The sequence below is a fragment of the Brachyhypopomus gauderio genome, unplaced genomic scaffold (assembly GCF_052324685.1).
Source record: "Brachyhypopomus gauderio isolate BG-103 unplaced genomic scaffold, BGAUD_0.2 sc75, whole genome shotgun sequence".
NCBI classification, from domain to species: Eukaryota; Metazoa; Chordata; class Actinopteri; order Gymnotiformes; family Hypopomidae; genus Brachyhypopomus; species Brachyhypopomus gauderio.
In genome coordinates, this window is record NW_027506896.1 from 720,753 (window position 1) to 743,648 (window position 22,896).

Genomic DNA, 22,896 nt, shown 5'->3' on the forward strand with positions numbered 1-22,896 from the left:
GTCTCCTGAGCAACGCTGGCAGATTATGGCTGAGGGAGAAGGCCAGTCTCACTTTACTGCCTGGGACAGTATTTGCATGGTGCCTGCCTACACAAGTCCCCTCTGTCTTATCACTTCAGCATCGCTAGTGTTTGTTCCGCACCACTTCAAAATAGTAGTCCCTCTCAGCCTAGAGGACCATGTCTTAGCAAATAAATAACAACATACCTAGGCTGTGTAGTGGGACTCTTTAGCTGAGGATCTAAAAACCTACAATTTGAAGTAGACGATTAGTGTCTTCTCAGCCCTTACCTCAACACCCTCAAATTACCGTCACGTTTTGGGGTTTGAGACACTTGGACCAGACGTGACTATCAAGCAGATGTGATCTACGATGTGACACTGTGTAGTTTCTTGATCAAATGTTTGACAAATAAAAAATCTGTTTGAATCCCTGTTTCACTCACAAAGAAACCTCAGATCTTTTGTCTGTATCTTTACTGAAAAAAAAAAAAAACAGGCAGGGAGAATCCTGAACAGAGACAGCAGTGCACATCAGATATAAACGATTCAGAACTAACTTTCCTGTTGGTAGTCATGGTTACTTTTGCTGCACTGTTGGACTGATGGACTCCAGTGGTGCTGTGTCTGTATATACTGCCCTGCGTTCCAGTGTCATTAAGTACATGAGAGACAGATTTTCAGGCATATGTTACACCTGGTAGTGAACAACACTACACTCACTGGCGATTGTCCCTTTTATAAATACTTTCTACTCTTAATGCTGAGCTAAATCACAGTCTGGAAGTCTGGTCCTGATGGTTTATGTTCCTTGGCAAATTTTCTCAGTTTTTTAAATGCTACATCCTTTTTCCAGTGTCCTCTACAAGCCATGAACTGTGCTGCACAACGGGCTTGAATTTCTTGGTCTTTTTTTTTTCCAGAGGTGGGGTTTTAATGTGTGTGTTTGTGCCTCAGTTTCCCAGTGCCCCCAGACCCCGGACACTCCCAGCAGTGAGACCAGGACCACCACCAACAGCAGTCGTTTGGCAGCCCTGAAGAAACAGAACGACATCGAGCTCAAAGTCAAACAGGGCGCGGAGAACATGATACAGATGTACTCTAACGGCTCGTACAAGGTAGTCTGCTTCCGAACCTCCCTCTGTCTGCGTGTCGGCGTGATGGGACGCACATGTCTCGCTGATGAATTGGTCAGGCGTGATTTGAACGGTGTGAAGTTTAACTTGCTTGCTATTTTAGGCCAAAACGCTGAAGGCGCGGTACAAAGACGACATTAAAAACAGCAAGACCAAACCGGTCCGGATGCTTCTTGCTTCAGGGCTCTGTCAGAGATGATGAGGTCTTTGATCTCGGACTGCTCGTGTCCAAGTCCCATCCCATTAAAGGAAAACAGATGTGAGCAAGAATATCCAATAATGTAGAGTAAAGAATGATTTCTTTATTTTTCTTTTCATAAAAAGGTAGCTAGAACAGTTCATGTTTGTTCAGTCTGATCACCAGTGAAGAGTTCTTGGGGAGCAACTGACATTAAAGTAAATGTAGTGTAGACTGGTGTACCAGTGGTGTTTCAGTAGTCATTTGAGCTTTTTTGTAATTGTTAACGTGTGGCGTTCATGCATGCTTACACGTGTTTGTCTGTGTTTGCATGCTCAAGACTGCATGTGTGTGTGACGTTTTACATAGTCACATATGTAACTCTTGCAGAAATTAAGAGATGTTCCTTCTGTTCTTGGGGAAACCAAGATAATAGAGGATCTTTTGGTCCTGACATCTTCACCACTCTGTTTAACATAGTGGGACCCTTGATGCTCGTTCAGTCTTCTGTAATTTCACAAAATTACAACAGCTGCATGTTCTATATGTCTGTATTACAGGTATACAGGTACTGTACTTGGTGGTTTAAATATGCAGTGTATTGTCTATATTGTCTATATATATAATCTTTAAGTATCTGCGTAGTCCTATTTGAGAAGCATACACTTTCTTTGCTGAATAGGTTCTGATATGTACGAGCTGTTTAGCTGCTGACCTTTAGAAGTAAGGAGTGTGTTCATCCTTCACAGAGATAAATAAACTGCTTGCCATACATGCATGTGTTGTGCTGAAATGGGGGCCATGCAGGCTCCCAGGTGCGCTGGACTTCCTGTGGAAGTGGGAAGCTCTTCCTGCAGGAGAGCTCCGAGCTGACATCAGCTCAGAATGGAGCAGTGCTAAAATAAGAAACGGCCACAGGCCTGTGTCGTGTGTGCACGCAGTGGATTGGTACACCACATGCAAATCTAAGAGTAAGTCAAATGTCCAAAGTCCCTAAAGTAACACTACGAAGGACATGATGCTTCTACCATCTCACTGGTTGTGAGTGGATGAGGTTTTCAGATCTTTAAAGTTGGCTCTGGTTTCAACCACTGGCATTGGCAAGAAAAAGCCCTGAACAAATGAAGGCTGTGTTTTAGAATGCTTCATTCTCCTCCCCTCCTCCTCCTCCTCCTGCTTCACCCCCCCTCCTCCTCCTCCTTCATCCCCCCCTCCTCCTCCTTCATCCCCCCCTCCTCCTGCTTCATCCTCCCCTCCTCCTCCTGCTTCATCCTCCCCTCCTCCTCCTCCTCCTGCTTCATCCCCCCCTCCTCCTCCTCCTCCTCCTTCATCCCCCCCTCCTCCTGCTTCATCCTCCCCTCCTCCTCCTCCTGCTTTGTCCTCCCCTCCTCCCCCTCCTCCTCCTGCTTCATCCCCCCCCTCCTCCTCCTCCTCCTCCTCCTTCATCCTCCCCTCCTCCTCCTCCTCCTTCATCCTCCCCTCCTCCTCCTCCTGCTTCATCCCCTCCTCCTCCTCCTCCTGCTTCGTCCTCCCCCCCTCCTCCTCCTGCTTCATCCTCCCCTCCTCCTCCTCCTCCTGCTTCCTCCTCCCCCTCCTCCTCCTCCTCCTCCTTCATCCTCCCCTCCTCCTCCTCCTGCTTTGTCCTCCCCTCCTCCCCCTCCTCCTCCTGCTTCATCCCCCCCCCTCCTCCTCCTCCTCCTCCTTCATCCTCCCCTCCTCCTCCTCCTGCTTCATCCTCCCCTCCTCCTCCTCCTGCTTTGTCCTCCCCTCCTCCCCCTCCTCCTCCTGCTTCATCCCCCCCTCCTCCTCCTCCTCCTCCTTCATCCTCCCCTCCTCCTCCTCCTGCTTCGTCCTCCCCCCCTCCTCCTCCTCCTCCTGCTTCATCCCCCCCTCCTCCTTCTTCATCCTCCCCTCCTCCTCCTCCTGCTTCATCCTCCCCTCCTCCTCCTCCTGCTTCGTCCTCACCTCCTCCCCCTCCTCCTCCTTCATCCTCCCCTCCTCCTCCTCCTGCTTCATCCTCCCCTCCTCCTCCTCCTGCTTCGTCCTCCCCTCCTCCCCCTCCTCCTCCTTCATCCTCCCCTCCTCCTCCTCCTGCTTCATCCTCCCCTCCTCCTCCTCCTCCTGCTTCGTCCTCCCCTCCTCCTCCCCCTCCTCCTCCTGCTTCATCCCCCCCTCCTCCTCCTCCTCCTCCTTCATCCCCCCCTCCTCCTTCTTCATCCTCCCCTCCTCCTCCTCCTGCTTCATCCTCCCCTCCTCCTCCTCCTGCTTCGTCCTCCCCTCCTCCCCCTCCTCCTCCTTCATCCTCCCCTCCTCCTCCTCCTGCTTCATCCTCCCCTCCTCCTCCTCCTGCTTCGTCCTCCCCTCCTCCCCCTCCTCCTCCTTCATCCTCCCCTCCTCCTCCTCCTGCTTCATCCTCCCCTCCTCCTCCTCCTGCTTCGTCCTCCCCTCCTCCCCCTCCTCCTCCTTTATCCTCCCCTCCTCCTCCTCCTCCTTCATCCTCCCCTCCTCCTCCTCCTCCTTCATCCCCCCCTCCTCCCCCTCCTCCTCCTGCAGGACCGTAAGCTGCTTGCCACTGCCCAGCAAATGCTCCAGGACAGCAAGACGAAGATGGAGTTCATCAGGATGCAGATCCTCAAAGCCAGCCAGGCCAGCGAGACGAGCTACGAGAACAGCGATGGTAGGTGTGCACTTTACGTCTCAGTCTTGTATGGCACGTCATCCGGTTTGAGCTCATTGAGACTCCAAAGATTTCCAGAGGTGGAAAAGGAGTATATGTCAAACTTGTATGCAAATTTTACTGCACGTGATGTTTGCATTCAATAAAACCTTCTTACAAAAGCGTTTCTTGGTGGTTCTCGTGCCTCTGTACAGTGGACTGTAGGAGATCTCTGTTGAATCATGTACTGCCCAATCTCAAGCTAGCACAACCTGACCTTTGACCTTTCAGTGCCTGCAAACATCAGCCCGCTGGATCTGCGACTGGAGGAGCTGCGACATCACTTCCGGATCGAGTCGGCGGTGGCGGAGGGCGCCAAGAACGTGATGAAGCTCCTGGGCTCGGGGAAGCTGACCGAGAAGAAAGCCCATTCAGAGGTGCGCATCCCTTCACCATGGCAACACCTCGTTACAGGTAGTGCACGTGCCACTCCTCCTGGAGGGCGGGACCACCCTGTCAGCGAAGGATGGCGTCTGGTCTCACGGCGGTGTGGATTTGCAGCGCAGGTCTCGTCGGAAGGGCAGGCAGACGTCTCCGCGGCAGCGTCTGGCTGACGTAGGCCACATCCTGTTGATGTAGTCTGTCCTTTCTCAGGCAGCGTCCTGCACACTACTAGTTCTGTCTACAAGCCAAGTTCTGTCTGTTTGACCTCCTAGTTTGTGGATCAGTCTGTGTTTTGTACAAAGCACTTCAACCTTATTATACGTTGATATAAGTGCATAGAATAATGGCAGCCTTATCTCAGTCGTCTGGAGAATCAGGTCATCACCCTAATTAGAAGCTTAAGTTGTTATACCTAATTGCAAAATCCGTGTGTCTATCAGATATATAATAGTATTAAAAGAGTGCGGTTCTGTTGAGCAGCCCGTTGGGCCGAGAACGATGTGCTGATGTCGGATCTGTCTCCAGGCTCAGGCGCGTTTGAACGAGTCGAGTCAGAAACTGGACCTGCTGCAGTACTCCCTGGAGCAGAGGCTGAGCGAGCTGCCCCTGCACCACCCCAAGGCCAGCGTGATCTCCGAGGAGCTGACCATGGTGGTCTCGCCCCCCTTCAGCCCACGCCAGAGCATACACAACCAGTACAGCACCGTGGCCAAACCCGCCGCCCTCACCGGTACACACACACACACACACAGCCAGCTGGGTTCTCCTGTGTCACTGCCTCTATTCTGGTGGTGTTTCTGTAGGAGTTGATGGGTTTTTACACTGTTAAAAAAAAAAGCCGGTGATTGTTGACATTTCCCACATGCCACGGCGTCATGGTGAACATGTTTGCACAGGTGAGTGTGTCAGGGAGCTTGGCACAGTGACAGGCTGGCAGAGAGAGTCTGGGAGGGAGCTGCTGTAACAGTCAGCCTGGGGTGCACAGAGGTGATCAGCTGTCTGGAGAATGTCTGCACGTGTCCCCATTCTGTGCTCTTCATCACACCTTCATCACACCTTCAGTCTCTGAGGGCCTACAGCAAGACGGCTCTGCTCAACCATGATCACTGATCTTTGATCAATATTTAATTGCTGTTTAAGACCAAGTGTAATATTTACTGTTATATTCTTCTGTATGTGTGCGTCTGGGTGTGTGTGCGCGCGCGTCTGGGTGTGTGTGTGTGCATGTTTGTGTGTGCGTCTGCTTGTGGTTTGCAGGAACGTTGGAGGTGAATCTCATGGGTGGTCAGGACCTGCTGGAGAACGTTCCGGGCCGATCTAAAGCAGCAGCCGTGTCCCTGCCTGCCTGGAGCCCCAGCGAATCACGCTCCTCCTTCATGAGCCGAACAAACAAGAATAAATCGGGAAGCAGCAGGAACCTCCTCAAAGCCGACGAGCTGTCCAGTTGAGTACAGCCACCCCTCCTCCGCTTCAAATGCACAGAAGGTGCTGAAATGTTGGTTTGGAATGTGTGTGGACCTGAGCGCGTTCCAGAAGCGTTCTTCACCATCCTCAGAAACTAAACGGACCAGGCTGGTTCTCATGCGCTTTGTAGTCGCCGCTTAATGTAACATTGTAATGTTCACGAGTCTCTTTAAACATGGTCCTGATTCTAAGGGGCGTTTTGCAACCTGATCGTCTGTTTGGCTGTTTTGTTGTGCTCAGATGTGTTCCTGCATGCCACAGATTCTGCTCTAGCTACTGAAGCTACTGTTATGTTCAGCAGGCTGTGAAAGCAACATAGCCCTGTCATCATGGCTGGATAAACTTAACTGAGAGGCATGATCTTTGGGTGTTGTGTCAGCAGATGAGATCAGCGCTGTTCTGAAACTGGACAACACTGTGGTAGGCCAGACCACCTGGAGGCCGGTCAGTAGCCACTGCTGGGACCAGAAGTTTACTCTGGAGCTTGACCGGGTAAAAACACACACAAGCCCTTAGTCTACCGTTTCTTAATCCTCTCAATGCATAGTAAACACCCTTGTTCACATGACACAGTTTTCAGGAAAAACTGTCTGGGACCCTTAACATCCCCCTCCCTAGATTCCCCCCCCCCCCCCCCCCCACACACACACACACACACACACACCCCCTCCACTGAGTTCCACCCCTCATCCTCCCATCTGGTGGGTCACACTGTTGTTAGTGTTTAGTCACACTTACGTGAGCCACTCTGCATGGAATTTCAACAATTGTGAGGTGACCGAGCCACTGCGTGCACGTCTGTAATGACCCCCTGAAGAGTGAACAGTGCAGCGTCAGAGATTCACTTGGGTGACTCCTGAACTGACATCGTTCACAAACAAGGCGTGCATTTATGCTGTTTGTCCTTATTATGAGGGCCGTGACCTGATGTAACACTCGTGACAGGGAAGGCAAAGTTAGTGCAGTGGGAAAGCTGTGTGTCTAAGGGTCTATAGCCCCTGGCTCAGCCCCAGGGAAACCCCAAGCCTGTCTGTCCTGTCCCTTCTCTCTATGAGCTCTGAGAACAGTTCCAAATAAAGAAACCAGTGTCATTTGTTTATTTGTAGTCTTGAGAAGTTCCAAGTAATTAGCAGCAAAGGGGACGTGTGTGTGTGTGTGTGTGTGTGTGTGTGTGTGTGTGTGTGTGTGTGTGTGTGTGTGTGTGTGTGTGTGTGTGTGTGTGTGTGTGTGTGTGTGTGTGTGTGTGTGTGTGAGGTCAAAGGGGAGACGAAGAGTAGAACCGGTTGGAACTGGAGATTAGCCAACTGCTAGCAGTTATCAGGAGGTCTAGGGAAATCTTCTTACAACAAAGAGCTTATGGAGAGACGGAGTGACGGGTGGGGCTGAAGATGACCTTCATCCTAGACTTCATTCTAACAACAAGGATTTTATTCCTAGGTTGTCCTTACGAAATAAATCTCCTCCAGGTTCAGGTGTAAATCGTAGGGGGGCACTGTGGTTGGTAGAAATGTAGGCCAGAAATGTGGACAGTTCGTCGTCATACATGTGATATTGCCTTTACGTGGCCGTGCCTTCACACTGACTCAGGACGTTGTTCTAATGAGGTTATAATGAGAGTGTGGCAGACACAGGCGTGCAGACACACACAGCAGTGAGGCCCTATTAGCACCTCCTCCTTTTGGAAGCTTAAATCAGGCCTGGCGTAGTAGGACAGATGTCCTAGTACTGCTTATGTAGGACTGCTTGCCTGCGCCTTAAGCATGTTTTATTGCTTAAACGTTAAACTGAAAATGTAGGTATTTGCAGGTTTTTCCTGTTTGCGAGTGTTTAACTCCTGTAGTTGCGGTGAGTCACATCCTGTGCTACATGCTTGTGTGTTGTGCCTGTTGTGCTGGTCCTCACGTAGTCCCGTGAGCTGGAGATAGGTGTGTACTGGAGAGACTGGCGTTCCCTGTGCGCTGTGAAGTTCCTGCGACTAGAAGACTTCCTGGACAACGAGCGACATGGCATGTGTCTCTACCTGGAGCCGCAGGGAACACTGTTTGCAGAGGTGCGGTGACATGTGAAACACACACACACACACACACACACACACACTCCATGCGTAAGGCACGATACCTGTTGTGATTTCTTTGTTTGTTTACCTGTCCAGGTTACATTTTTCAATCCAGTTATTGAGAGACGACCAAAGCTACAAAGACAAAAGAAGATCTTCTCAAAGCAGCAGGGTATGCTCGTTACGTCCTGGACGTGTCCCTCTGAGGACCAGGTCCACACCGCCTCTCATATCCCAGAGCCAGCGTTGCTACGGCTGTCCTGTCTTATCAAGAGTGGCAGTGTCCGTCAACTTTACACCGTACCTAAATTTAGACAGATTAAATTCACCAACCGGCGTCCAGGTCGTTGGGTTCTTTGAACAGTTTAATGGGCCTCAATCACAATCACTCTGCCATTTTAGTGGGTTTTCCCAGTTGTCCCACAGCTCCCAGGTAGAATGACCCTTGACCTTCTCTGTCTACATCAGACGTGCAAAATTTGAGCAGTGGTTCGTTCTGTCTGCCGCCGTGTGACGGTTTTTCTGCCGCCTCTTCACTCCGCAGGGAAAACCTTCCTGCGTGCCCCTCAGATGAACATCAACATCGCCACGTGGGGCCGCTTGGTGCGCAGGGCCATCCCCTCAGTCAGTAACTCCTTCAGTCCTCCCGTGGTGGAGCTGGGTTCAGGGCTGGGTCCTGACACGGGCTCTCCCAGCCACCCAGACATATCCTCCCTGTCCAGGTATGTATACACTCACACACACACACACACACACCATCAGCTCCATATATGGACTGCAATGGAGTTTAATTTGGCACCTGCAGGTATTTGTCTGCTCTAGAGTGTGGCCTGCACTCAATGCAACTGCAGTTCCCATGAAGCATTTGGCCTTTCACATGGCCACACCCAGTACAGACAGCCCCGCCCCCACCCACATGCCCCTTTCACATGGCCACACCAAGTACAGACAGCCCCGCCCCTACCCCATGGGTTAAAGTTCTCCGTCACTACGACGGATTTCCGTCATTTGATTTTTTGGGGGAAAAAATCCGTCAAATCATAATAAACCACACACGCGTGTGCTATCTGTTTTGTGGTCGAAATATGATTCTTACTGGATGGATGGATGACGGCGGTGTCGTTTGATTGACTTGCGGGTGCACCTTCTGATTTTCGGACATAACTAGAAAAGTGACCTCCCCCTCCTGCCTGACCGTAGCGCGCGACTCCATTAACCTCCCGCAAACCTGCGCGAACTCTGGAGGCTATTTGGCGCGTCATTCTTTGGTAGTATAAAGAAATACCCCGCAAAACAGGGGAATGAACATTTACCTGATTAATTTTAATGTTGCTTTGTGTTTCACGTGTGAAAAGTGCTGGAATTTAGGCTAAGTAGCCTACTTGAAATGCTTGAAATTGTAACTACTTAGTTTCACAACAAATATCTGTCTGACTGAACAGTTCTCTTTACGTTAACAAATACGAGCCTCTTGTAATTCCAGGACGAAACATGAGAGAACGTGAAGACGTTAAGATTGGGCGTTTTGGAAATAAACCACCATTAAATAATGTGATTAAAAGCGAATTATTTCGAATCATTTCGAGTATATGTATAAATATTTAACTTAATTAAGTTTAACGTTGATCCGTGCGTCTAAACGGAACTTGGTGTTTGGTGTGCGCGGCGGAAGAATACACGGTTATGCGGCTTGGGACCGAGGAGGACAGCGTCAGGATAGGATAACTGCGTACAGGACATTATTCGCGTAATCCTGAAAACTCCCCAGTTCTGAAGTCTTTATAAAAAGAATGAGCAACATGCCCAAATGAGACAGTAAATTGTTACTGATACAGAACTGTTATCTTTTACAGTCTAATGAAGTACCTTATTGAGCATGAGATCACCAAAACAGTATAGAAGTCAAGTTAGTTTACTTGGAAGCAGTTAGAAGACAGTGTGAACAGTTGTGAACATAGTTTCTCATAGTTTGTTTTTTTTATCTCCGTCATACCTTTTAAAACTCACCAGGATTCACTAAATTTGACTTGATCTTTAAATAATTTTCTGGAAGAGGACCCCCAGATAGATAAGTATACTTTGTAAATGTGTTTAATATGTGGAATTAGGCAAAAGAGGCCGTGTCCCAACTACACCACATTTTCAGTAATTGCTGGCATTGTCTTTTGCCAGGAAAAATTTTCAGTCAAATGAAAATTTCTTGCTTTAACCCATGCCCTACCCACATGCCCCTTTCACATGGCCACACCCAGTACAGACAGCCCCGCCCCCACCCACATGCCCCTGTCACTGGTCACACAAAGATCTGAATATCGGGTTAACAAAATGTCACCACAAGATCAAGTGACTAAGTTCATGCTTGTGGTCTCCACATTAACAGTGATTGTTTGATAAAAAAAATTAATCTCTCATTATGATCTCATTTTCATTTATTAATGTGCAATTATGCAGTTCTCTAAAGTGAGTAGAGACATACTGACTGCTAGTGAAATTAGTTTTAAACCGTTATGATCTTTAGTTTCCCTGGTTTAATACACACATGCTCTCAAACACAATCATGGACAAACATTTGAACTCTAACCGTGTAATGCTCTTACAACATGGAGATGAAATCCCTGCTATCTCAGTACAACCCACATCTGAGTCATATGTACCTTCTTATCTTAAACAAACTTGAACTTATCTAAAATGTCTTCGAGGTGTTTCAATTATAGCAACCGCTGGCTCAGTGTTTAGATGTCTGTGAGACTCACGGTCTCTAGTTTAATCTGAGTATGAATGCTCTAATCGGAAGGCCTTCACTAAGGCGTCTGGTTCAGCAGAAAACGGGTATTAACATGGCCCAACGTGGTCAGGCCGTTAACAGGAAGTGGCATGTTATCAGCTGCGTGTCGACTTGACCCCTTTCCCCCAGTGACCCGACCGTGACCAAATTAAACTTCGACAAAGGGGCCTCACCGCCCACGAGCCGGCGTCCCTTCAGCGTGGAGCTGGACGACGAAGACTCGGAGACGCTGGACAAAGTCCCAGATGGGAAGGAGGTGCAGGTACGGAGGAGGCCGGCTGTGTAAACGCTGTCCAGAGGGCTAAACTAGACTACGGCACATCCTGTGGAAAATGTTTTTGTTTCTGATGGTTAAGGCTGACCGAACTCGCGTCTCTCTGATCTTCAGGATGCATTAGCTACCTTCGACTTCCTCAATGACAGTCGAAACAGTGCGATGGTCAAATTGGACTACGATTCCCAGGTGACAAACGAGGGCCAGCAGCCTGAGTTGCGGTTCACAGACCAACACACAGCTGGAAGCAGGTGACACTGTCCTGTCCAGGACACCCTCCAAATCCTTCCTCCAAGAAGGCAGTGAATCTTGGGTTTTAGCACTCTGGTTTTATCTTGACGGTACTCCTGTTGCTTTCAGAGAGGAACAAGAAGTCCAGTTCAGTCTCGCAGACTTTAAGTGTGTGGCTGTTCTAGGTCGTGGACACTTTGGAAAGGTACGCTCAGTTTGTGTATGTACAAACCAGCTGTTGGGTTATGCTTGCCTGAGTGAGTTATGTGTAAATCTAGACCGAAGCACTGCTCACTTCAACACTGCTCACTTGTGGTTGAGCTGTGGGTGTGCGCTTTCGTGTCGAACGTGGCTACGGTTTCATTCCCTCAGTGAAGTTCTCCTCAATAATTCAACAGGTCCTACTGGCTGAATACAAAAGCACCGGAGAGATGTTTGCCATCAAAGCCTTGAAAAAGGGGGACATAGTGGCTCGAGATGAAGTGGACAGGTGAGACACCAGGGGACATCCTCATAGCTGCTTGTGCGTTAGCGTCTTCCAGTCGCATCTCGGGTGCTACTGGTCTTTGCCTTGCACTCCTGCACCGCTGTAGCAGAGGATTAGTAGGGTTCATAATTACAGCGCCACCTAAAGGCGTTTTGACGTTCGCATGACAGTCCCGGGATTGTAGTTCCAGTTGGGCTTTTCATGTGCTGTGGAAGTGAACTGGAGTCTGCAGACGCCGTTCTATTATCAGCCTGTCTCACTGCTCATGTACCGTAACTCTTTGGTTTTACTGTGTCGCCTCCTGCTTGTTTAATAGCACCTGCAGCCACACCTGTGTGTCTATGACTTGACATTGCTCGACTGTGTGAGACTGTTCCACCTTCTAATGGTGTGTGTGTGTGTGTGTGTGTGTGTGTGTGTGTGTGTGTGTGTGTGTGTGTGTGTGTGTGTGTGCGCGTCCTCCTCTCTGACGGCCCCCAGTCTGATGTGTGAGAAGAGGATCTTTGAGACGGTGAACAGCGTGCGACATCCCTTCCTCGTGAACCTCTTCGCCTGCTTCCAGACCAAGGAGCACGTGTGCTTCGTGATGGAGTACGCCGCCGGGGGCGACCTGATGATGCACATCCACGCAGACGTGTTCTCGGAGCCGCGCGGAGTGTGAGCGACCTCCCTCCCTCTCAGACCTCCCGCTCTGAACGCCTCGCTGCTCACACTCACGCGTCTCCTCTTTCCCTCCCCAGCTTCTACGCCGGCTGCGTGGTGCTCGGACTGCAGTTTCTACATGAGCATAAAATTGTGTACAGGTGAGCTGCGCTTCTGAGAAACACCTGAGGCTTTAATTCTGCTGCTACTCGGATTTGCTAATTCTCCTTTTTCCTCCTCCAGGGACCTGAAGCTGGACAATCTGCTGCTGGACACTGATGGATACGTGAAGATCGCTGACTTTGGTCTCTGTAAAGAAGGTGAGTGTGCCGCTCCATTCTCAGCATTCTGGTATTGCCACCTGGTTCTGTATGAAATGTGATTCACTCCTTTACCAATTAAGAGAACAGATGCGGCTATTATGTTGCCCGTGTACCACGTCCGACACGTTAACTGCACCGTTACTGTGTTGATAAAAGTCGTTGATGCACAGCTCATCAGTGTTGATCAGAATGTACGTTTTGGAACAAGCTGAACCGAGTTTGACTTGAAGTGCAGATTGTGTGGGTTCCCCTTCGCTCCTCTCCATTCAGGAATGGGTTTTCGCGACCGCACCAGTACTTTCTGTGGCACTCCGGAGTTCCTGGCCCCCGAGGTGCTGACGGAGACGTCGTACACGCGCGCGGTGGACTGGTGGGGCCTGGGCGTGCTCATCTTTGAGATGCTGGTTGGCGAGGTGAGTGTGTCCTCACAGTTCTGTCTTTAGCTGAGCTGTGTCGGGTCTGCGCCGACTTACTGGGTCAGCAGAGCCAGGCAGTCAGCGTGTGCTTTCTCCCTACAGTCGCCCTTCCCAGGTGATGATGAAGAGGAGGTGTTTGACAGTATAGTCAATGATGAAGTTCGTTATCCACGGTTTCTCTCCACCGAGGCCATCTCCATAATGAGACGGGTATGGGTGTGATCTAATCGTTTGTGTGTGGTTGAGTGAGTGAGTGAGGTGTGTGGGTCAGGGTACCCGCGGGTCCTTAAAAAGTCTTAAAATGTCTTAAATTTAGTTTTCCATATTCAAGTCCTAAAAATGTCTTAAAATGTCTGGAATTTTATGAGGGGAAGCATTAAATTATTATAAGTGTGTGTTGTTCAGTTGTTCTGGCGCGATGTGAACTTTGCCGAATCTAGCGCTATTGCAGAAAAAACCGCTCCAGGGTCCTAGTGCTAGATTCCTAGCGTTGGCGTATACGGCCTCAACAACGTTAACAATTTTCGTTCGCCAACCCCCCCCCCCCCCCCCCAAAAGTCATTGAATTTGAGATTTAAAAATGTGCAGATACCCTGGTGGGTGGGTGGGTGGGTGTGTGTGTGTGTGTGTGTGTGTGTGTGTGTGTGTCTTCTTGGTAATGTGCCTCTTTACACACCTGCGTGTTTGTGTGAGCAGTTGTTGAGGAGAAACCCTGAGCGACGTCTTGGTGCAGGGGAACGAGATGCAGAGGAAGTGAAGAAGCATCCGTTCTTCAGAGTACGTGCGACCTTTCCTCCCTGCTCCCGGTTTGACCTCTCACTCACCTTTGACCTTTACAATGGTCCCATAAAATCATGACATTTCCAGACTGATGGTGGTGTTTATCTTGACTTAATTACAATTAAAACACAACATACGTGGTATCTAAAAATAAATAAATCTAACCTTTAAGACTTTATAGAACTGATCATTTCAGTTGAGAAATACTTTAAAACTGAGATCAGTGTTGATATCTGGTTAATAAGGTGAGGAGTGAGTAGGTGAATGGTGTTCTGTATAAACTAGGTGGTGAATGGGTGTTTCTTGGCATCTCCATTAGTGTGTATACCCACCATCCTTCTTCTAATTGCTGTGTTCCTCTCTCAGGACGTGGATTGGGCTGCACTGCTGGCGAAGAAGGCGCGCCCGCCCTTCACCCCAATCATCAAAGGTCGCGAGGACGTCAGTAACTTTGATGAAGAGTTCACCTCAGAAGCGCCCATGCTCACCCCGCCCCGGGAGCCCAGGTTACTGACGACCAGTGAACAGGAGTTTTTTGGGGACTTTGACTACGTAGCTGACTGGTGTTAGCCCCTCCCACTGAACATCTTGGGCCCCGCCCACACACGCTCAACACTGTGAACCAAACTGAGCATGTGCCGGATGGAGCGACTGACTGACTGCACAAAGACGTGTTCCTCCTCCTCTCTGCTCTGATCTGTGCCATTGGAGAGGTCGGCAACAGTATATGGGTTGATGTTTTTTTTTTCCTTCAATTCAGGACACAATAGGCATGGAAGCCTACCACGGCTTTTTACCGTCATAGCACTGTTTTGTTGGTGGAGTCCTGATTTGTAAGATCATCTCTTAGCAGGTTCAATGAAGTCTTTTCACTCTTTAGAGAACATTGCCTACACAAGACTCATTTCAAGGTGAAATTGTGTTCATTATATGTAATACACAGAAAATGAGTCACTGAATCTGACTGAGTGAAACACTATTAAACACTCTGGTTATTTCTTTAGAAATTACCTTCACCGAAGCTCTGACAATCATGCTGAAACAGGCCAAATTTACACCAGTTATGTAGGCTTTTAATCTCCATGTTGCCTTCAACTCTTAATAAACCAAGAGCTTCTGGATGGTAATCACAAGGTACTGAATGCCTACACCAGGGTCAGCCTCCACCCTCCAGACCGGCTCACTCGTTTACCCTCTCCTTGGAGTTATTCCTTGGCCAAAACCATGTAATCGGATAATCTTGAACCTTATAGAAACTTAATATGAAAATTCTGCTTTTAATTTCTCATCTTTGGTGTTTTTTAGGTTTTCAATTTCTTCTTACACTTGTACTCACATCATTGAAAAAAAAATGTAAGTTATAGTTTTCTACTATATTTTTAGGATATTAGGATCTTGGATCTGCTGTATGTTATGCATATGTGTGTGTGTTGCGTTAAATATATGAATTGTATGGTTATCACTACAGAGAGGGCAGCTCAACTTTGAGAGCAATCATGAACTTCTCAAATAGAATGTATAAATGTATATTCATCAAGGTATAAATGTATATTTTTGGCACATGGTTATGCCAAAGCCGACTGTATTTTTAGATGTTTTGTTTCTTTTTTAAAATCATGTTATGGCTCTTCAAGGTTTTTTTTTCCACACAGTGAAGCCATTTTGTGGTTCCTCGTGCCAGCTGCAAACAGTAACATGATGGAATGTTGTACTAAAAACTGGGAATCTGACATTTGGGATTTGGTGACACTGTGTTGGCATTCTTGACTGGTTAAACATGGAGGGGGCGTGGCCAGACCTGGCTCCTCCCTGGATGAGCACTCATGAACTTTTGCCAACAATGTTGCACAGTGAATCACCAAACCCTTCTCAAATACACTCTGTACACACAGTGAGGTCTGGTCTCTGTTTCTCCTGTTCAGAGCTCCACAGAGGAATGCCTGTCCTGCTGGTCTTGAACTACCCTGCATAGTACTTTTATTTGGCCTTAGATAAACATTTCTTCCAGGAGTAGAACTGTAACTTTCAGAGAGGCAAAACCTTTTTAATTTATTATGTAAAAAAAACTATTCTGGTAAAACCTGCCTGACCAGTCCTGCAGCAAATGTTGCAACGTGTGTGCAGTAACCTGCAGCGGTGTATTCAAAGGGGGGATTGCGTCAGATCACTTGAGGCATGCTGGGATTGGCCTTTCAACGCATTTTAATCCAGCACCTTTTGGTAAAATGTGTGAGAACGTTTAAGTAAAAGAAAAATATTCTTCATCAGTGAATAATGGTACTTATTTTAGAGCAAAATGTATGTGTGCGGGAATCTTCAGTTTACTTCACCTTGGGCATAATCTAAGAAGGGTGCTCTGTGACTGCTGTTTCATGAGTGAGAGAGAACTTGCTCAACCGGTTGGCTAGGACTTCTGAGGAGTCCCAGATGGATGAGTGCACGGGCGTCTGCCTGTGGTTCAGTCCATGTGCTCTGGCCTCATACCCCTCCTCTCCTCCCAGCTGTTTTACAGCACCACGGCGCCCAGAACGAGAGGGCTTTGTGAACACTCATTCACCAAACTGCGTTACACCACCGGGGAAAAGAATACACCACCCTTTTCACACTTGCTGGAGCTTTTGCTGACATTTCCCAAGTACGTCATCCTTTGTGATTTCATCATGGATCTGGTCCCACCGCCCGGGATCCATGTGTCTGGGCGTAGTCTGCTCTCTGTGGGTTACTGAAGGCGTCTGCCCAGGTCCTAGTGGACCTGCTCTCCGCAGGAAGGGCAGGACATGGGGCAGATATTTGTGAACAGGAAGGGGGGGAAAGGAAGCTGGTAAATGGGGCTGAGAGGAGAGAGGGAGCCCCATAGTCACAAACTTTCAGGCAGGAACACAAACTCCGTCTTGCGTCCTGTTACAGGAAGTGGAGGAATATCATGATCTGGGCCGGTGCTGATAAAGAACTGAAATGAGATGGGCCTGGTGTGCAATCCTGGGTGTATCCATGTCTGTGGTTCATAACCAAACTAGAAGCCATTTGTTCCAAATAGAGATTCAGAATTTTATTTTGGATTAAATGTGTAGTTTGATTTGCCCATCTGTGACATTGTTTCAAGCGTCTACAATGGTCTAATCCATAGCATTTAATTCAACTGATTCATTCTGACCCAGAAGTAAAAAAAATATATATTTTTTAAAAGGGACCACGACTTCTGTTGCCAAAATAAACTAAGGAGGGTTTTCTATGCTTAGTGTTGAAAATCATGTTGAAAGGTGCCATCTGGTGGTGCACATGGGAATATCAAATATATACTAAAAGACAAACAATTGTTTACCGTAGTTAACATACTGTACTGTAGAAAATTGAGGGAGGAACAGATATTCAATATGAGCTTAAGCTTGATGAACCTTTCAAATCTTTCTCGTATTGAGTGCAGTGTTTTATGTAAAAAATGAACCCAAGAGAAGTTTCCATTGGTAAAATGTATTAATTAAAACTAAATCTAGTTATCAAACGCAACACCACTTGTGAGTGATGGGGTTTGCACTCCACACTGCACTGTGTGTTATTTAACACTTCTACAGAAAAATGTTGATCTTGGAATACCTTCAGAAAACTGGAAATGCCACTTCTGTTAACGTGAGGGTAAATAACAGTAACTATGCAAAGTGCAGTTTCCTTGAGGTCCTGAAGACGAAATTAAATGCATACACGCAAACTCCATCACGTCTTCAACCAGTGCTCCAGGTCTTCAGGATGGACTCTGCAGCATCAAGCGTGCTGTCTTGCTGCAATGAAGAAGCAACAATAAAGCATCAATGTCACCTCACCTGCTGAGACTGTGTTTGCTGTGTTCGCAGCAGCAGACTGAACTCATTGCTTGCAAATGAGTTCAGCAATTCAAAGGCAATGCTGATCATTCACATATTGGTTCATTTCCATCGATTCCCGATTAAGGTCACTCCTTACCTTGATGAAACACAGACGGATGTATTTCTCAAAGTGTTTTCTGGATTCAGTCCCACAGAAAGCTGTGACTGGAATAGCAGCCAGTTTCTAGAAGAGAGACACGCCTTGGATTAAATCAGAACGGCCTTCATGGCTGTACTGGCCTACAGAGTCATGATGGAAATTAGATTTCTGCACCTTCTCCTTCACCATCCACTTCACAAACTTGTAATCATAAGGCTCATCCTCCTCCATGTGAGAAAGATCCTGATCTACACAGAACAGGAAAACACGACATGAGAAAAACAGGGAGCCCATCAACTCCAACATCATAATGATGACAGCACCGCCGTTAGAGCCGAGCTCAACAAGCCGTAACTCACTCAGGGCCGTGACGTCCACCACCATGAAGTATCCCCCTTCAGGGAGCACCGGAGACATGCCGGCCTGCTGCAGGATGCACGCCAAGCGATCACGCTTCACCTCCAGTTCTACTGCTAGAGAGGAGAAGTAGCAGTCGGACTGCCCCATCAGCTCAGAGTCACGCAGGAGACCCAGCGCCACTGCCTCCTACCAGGAACCACACACACACACGTTAGAGAGGAAGTACAGTGTGAACATGCTGACTACATTTACTGTGATTACTGATTCACTGCGGTCACATGCCTGTAGGGGAGTGGGACACGTGTACAGGGTGTTCTGCATAACCGTCTGCAGGTGTTTGACCAAATGGTCAGGCCCGATAGACCAACCCAGCTACAAACAAAGAAACAAATGAGGGAAACAGTGTAAATGACACATTAATTAACATTCATGAATAACAACAATATTTTACAATACACCGATTCCCAGTCACTGCTTCTCTCCTCATCAGCTCTCATTAAGACCACAGACATTTTATAAGACCATTTTAAGACCACAGACATTTTATAAATGCTTTTTAAAGAACTATAAAACAAGGAATGGCAAAAGAGCAGTTCATTTTAAGTAGCAGTTACCTTCCAGCCAGTCACACTGAAGGTTTTCCCTGCACTCCCAATAGTAATGGTTCTGTCCCACATGCCAGGAAGAGTCGCTATATGGGGAACAGGACACAATGACACCAACTCCCAGAATTCTTTATAAACAAATCAGTGCTCAGATGAAACTCTGAATTCCATGAGCAAATATAACAGTACAAATATAACACACAAAAATTCACTCTGCAGCCTGTCACATTTATTCAGTACTGGTAGAAGGCAACTAAATGAACAGAACAACTTGAAACTGACAATTTGTATAAGGTTTGTATAAGCAGAAAAAATGTAGTGTCTAGTATGCAACCTTGAGGTACATTACGTATACCTGAATGGACATGGGAGTAATCATAAAATACAAGAATGACAGATGAAACCTTCACAGGTCATTTATGTACATGGCTGGACACCAGTGGAAACCACGTGTCACAAGCCTCCTGCCTGCTAGCTAGATCTGTGCTCAGCATCAGACCTGTGGGCCCCTGCATGAAATGTGCAGTTCACAAAGCCCTGCACTGTGTTCCCCTGATGCCTGATGAAGACTTGCAGTGTGATCTGATGAGCAGAAGGTGGCGTGAGAGAACAGCACCAAAGCACAACACGATCAACCATGAATTCCTGCAAATGAGAACCAATTATCTACAATACACAAGCTGTTCCACCTCCGTACCTATTTTCACATGCTCATGGCCTTTGTAAACGAGCCATTCATAAACCTCGTCACTGAAGCACAAGGCATCATGCTTGATGCAAAGATCCGCAATGGCTTGTAGCTCACTTCTGGTGAAGACCTGATTGACAGAGCAAAATAACACTCAGTGCTATAAGCAGCGGACAAGAGAAAAGTTAAGCCACGTAAAGTGAAGAGCAAATCTTACTTTCCCAATGGGGTTATTAGGAGTGTTCAGAATGATGGCCTTTGTCTTGGAACTGAATTTACTGGCAAGTTCATCCTGGTCCAGAACCCAATCTGCACTACTGATGTTGGTCATCTTGCTGGACGTCTACAACACACAAAGAAAAATATTAGTTGGTCTTTGAATAAATTTTTTTGACAAAAAAATATTTTAAAAGAGGGAAACTCACTGGTCGAAGTGGTATTAAAACTGGCTTGGCCCCTGCCATCCTAACCATAGGAACATAGCAGTCAAAGAAAGGTTCAATTATTATCACCTGCATCCAGGAAGGAAAAAAAGATTCATCCACTAGAGGGCACCATTGAACATCATTTATGTATCTTGAAAACATTGGTATTTCTTTACCTCATCTCCTTCTTCTACTAGTGCCTGCATGGTACACATTAATGACCCATAACCTCCCACGGTGACCAGGATCTCTTTTAATGGGTCAATCAGACGGCCATACACTTTGCCATACACCTGAGACAGGGCTTTCACTAGCTTTGGGTGGCCCTGAAACAGACAGTAATAATTCAGCCTTCTCAGAGGTTACACAAACACACACCTGCATACATCTTGCTTTATGTATAATGTGTCAGATCACAAAAGACTGCAAAATGTAAAATCTATTTTAAATCAGTGACGTTTCTCTCAGTAAAATCCACTGCAACAGGATTGAGAGACCATTAGGCTTCTATGAAAGAAACAGAAATTCCAGATAATTCTTAGAGCTGATAATGATCTCAGACTGGAGACTAAAGTGTGCTGCTCTGAGCACTACGCTGAAACTCTCAGCAGCACCACAACTGATTAACGTTGTAGCTCATAAAACAGAGAAAAGCTTGAGAAATGCTCCCATGAATGAACATGGTTCAGTGCTGCTTCAGAGATGCAGCACAGTTGTACATGAATCATTTTAATGACTCAAATTACAGGGCTGCTCTATTAGAACAATGACGCACGACTAAATGGTGAAGCGGTAGGATGAAGCAGGAACACGTGCTCAGGAGTGTCTTACGAAGCCGCGCGTGTACTGGTTCAGCCTGTCCACCATCGCAGCCTGAGCGAGACCCTCCTTCACGTAAGATGGAGGAGGAATGTCCGGGTAGCCTTGCCCGAGGTTAACAATCGATGGATCCGCTGCCACTGAGGTGAAAGCAACCCTGGCACAAGAAGGACAATAACACCATCAGCCTTACAGCAGAGCGTGCAACTTGGGGTGCTCAGATTTGCTCCACTCTTACCACACATTCTTGTCCAGTCCTTCAATTCTCTTAGCATTCTTGTGTTTGACTGAGGTCATACTGGACTAGAAGAGAACATGAAATGGAAGGTCAGAACCACACGAGAGAAATACTTAATGTGCTGCAGACCAGACTCCTCTCACCTTTGTGGAAAACAACTTCCCTGTTGGACGAACTAAGTAACAAGCAGATCTGCATCGATGTAACAACTGCACGATAGTCATGCCTGCAAAGGAAGTAACAGGTTATATGTATATATATATATATATATATATATATATATATATATATATATATATATATATATATATGTATATATATATATATATATATATATATATATATATATATATATATAAAGAACACCACAGCGTTCACCTTAGAACGCAACTTTCAGTGTCACTCAGACTGACAAGACAATGTTTGGTTGATTGGTCTAAATACACCACTGACAACAATTCTCTAAATCCTTGAAACTGTAAGTCTTGTTTTCTTAAATCAAAATTATTTGGAATTTAATGTGTTATCACTTTTCTCTTATACAAGGTATTTACTGCTTTAGGCAGTTCCCAAAGAGCTCAGAAAATGCATATCCATTCAAGAGACAATGTGATATATGATTATTGTTTAAAGAACTGGATCAACTGGAAACTGCAGCACCTCGATTTTTCTTCATCTCTACAGTGAATTAAAGGGTAGACGTGTTTATACTGCAGGTCTCTAGTTAGGTGTGTGTACCCAGTGTTCACCAGTCTCCCAGTACTGGCTAGCTGGTTAGTGTTAGCTAGATTACCCACCTGTCACATTCTGCTAATGTCCCAGTAATGTCCCAGTCCACTAAAACCTCCCATTAGGTACCCATTATTCATGTGACCTACCGGTGGACAAGTTACCCGCATTGTCAATGTCTCAATGTGTCAATGTCTGTCTGTCTCTGGCGTTTTGATTCTTTAGGCTACATGAGCTTGTGTGGCTGAAGATCGTGTCATGTTTACCTTCTCCGGTAGCCGGTACCGAGCTGCACCGTTCCGGTTCTGTACCGATATGTCATGCGGCTTCTTCTCTGCTTGAGGTAAATGTGTTTTGTGTTTACAAGCAGCAGATTCTGCTTGAGGTAAATCTATTTTGTGTGTGCAGGCAGCAGATTCTGCTTGACGTAGCTCGTCTCCACCTACAAAACCGACCAATGTTTCAGAAGCAAAGTGCGCTCAAAAAGCGCAGATTAGTGTGATATAGTTAAAAACAATGTCCGGAAAAAATATAAAGATCGACGTCAATTGAACTATGTGTCGCATGAATTACTTCGTCCACGCAAAAATCTTTATTGAAAATGGACGTAAGTTACATCAACGTCAATGCGAAGGTACAATGTTTCTGCCAAAGCACAATCGAGCAAATAAAAAAACACCGTGGTATTTTCGTTATATTAAACTTAGGATACTATGTGTATAAATTTGGCATAGAAATATGTCCAAATGTAAATATTACATTGAAGACTAATGTAAGACTGTTGAAGTGACGATCGCTTCGCGATCAAACTATTTAGACAAGTTTTATTCGCAAAAGAAGATCGCAATGTGCACCTTAAAGAGGGAATGTGATCTGACGATTTACACTTAAAACAGATACTTATACCTTGTATCTCAAATCATGTGCCCCTTAATGCTGTATAAAATCTTTTTTGCACCAATCATGGATCTATTTTGCACACTCTACAGAATTTAGTAGTCCAATCTTCCACGTTCCTCATATAACTACGTTGCCAATTATTTTCCATGATCCTTTCTTGACCCTGCATGAGAGCCTTTCTTCAAAAGGCCTGCCTCCTGTGCCACATGTGTCCCCAATTAATTTTATTCCACAATGTGTGTATGATGTGTGTGTTGCCTGTCTGTGGCCAAAGTGTTGCATCCTAATCTCACAGTCGCT

The 22,896-nt window shown here is 46.8% G+C and overlaps 2 protein-coding genes across 3 annotated transcripts in view; one reads left to right on the forward strand and one right to left on the reverse strand.

Moving 5' to 3' along the window:
• pkn2b (protein kinase N2b) overlaps positions 1-15,763 on the forward strand; it is a 28,502-nt gene extending 12,739 nt beyond the window's left edge. The window contains exons 3-22 of the mRNA XM_076990403.1: positions 958-1,118; positions 3,868-3,991; positions 4,262-4,407; positions 4,940-5,144; positions 5,672-5,857; positions 6,261-6,370; positions 7,785-7,928; positions 8,031-8,106; positions 8,479-8,656; positions 10,849-10,981; positions 11,108-11,244; positions 11,354-11,429; positions 11,623-11,714; positions 12,192-12,368; positions 12,452-12,514; positions 12,597-12,673; positions 12,947-13,089; positions 13,195-13,302; positions 13,789-13,869; positions 14,239-15,763. Coding sequence (XP_076846518.1) covers positions 958-1,118; positions 3,868-3,991; positions 4,262-4,407; positions 4,940-5,144; positions 5,672-5,857; positions 6,261-6,370; positions 7,785-7,928; positions 8,031-8,106; positions 8,479-8,656; positions 10,849-10,981; positions 11,108-11,244; positions 11,354-11,429; positions 11,623-11,714; positions 12,192-12,368; positions 12,452-12,514; positions 12,597-12,673; positions 12,947-13,089; positions 13,195-13,302; positions 13,789-13,869; positions 14,239-14,442 — 2,621 coding nt within the window. The 3' untranslated portion in view covers positions 14,443-15,763. The remainder of the gene's footprint in view (positions 1-957; positions 1,119-3,867; positions 3,992-4,261; positions 4,408-4,939; positions 5,145-5,671; positions 5,858-6,260; positions 6,371-7,784; positions 7,929-8,030; positions 8,107-8,478; positions 8,657-10,848; positions 10,982-11,107; positions 11,245-11,353; positions 11,430-11,622; positions 11,715-12,191; positions 12,369-12,451; positions 12,515-12,596; positions 12,674-12,946; positions 13,090-13,194; positions 13,303-13,788; positions 13,870-14,238) is intronic.
• Positions 15,764-16,902: 1,139 nt separating this feature from the next.
• LOC143491428 (kynurenine--oxoglutarate transaminase 3-like) lies at positions 16,903-22,164 on the reverse strand. Of its 2 annotated transcripts, XM_076990404.1 has the most exons (14): positions 21,963-22,164; positions 21,111-21,193; positions 20,968-21,032; positions 20,742-20,886; positions 20,087-20,236; positions 19,911-19,997; positions 19,703-19,828; positions 19,495-19,615; positions 18,807-18,883; positions 18,475-18,564; positions 18,192-18,378; positions 18,007-18,080; positions 17,830-17,916; positions 16,908-17,648 (listed from the first exon to the last, which is right to left on the reverse strand). In XM_076990404.1, exons 2-14 carry the CDS (start codon positions 21,189-21,191, stop codon positions 17,592-17,594), a joined length of 1,347 nt encoding a protein of 448 aa, XP_076846519.1. In that variant the 5' UTR covers positions 21,192-21,193; positions 21,963-22,164; the 3' UTR covers positions 16,908-17,591. The 2 variants fall into 2 exon arrangements, with proteins under 2 accessions (XP_076846520.1, XP_076846519.1); XM_076990405.1 differs by lacking the exons at positions 20,742-20,886; positions 20,968-21,032; positions 21,111-21,193; positions 21,963-22,164 and having other exon boundaries at positions 16,903-17,648; positions 19,911-19,950; positions 20,087-20,225.
• Positions 22,165-22,896: the final 732 nt, after the last annotated feature.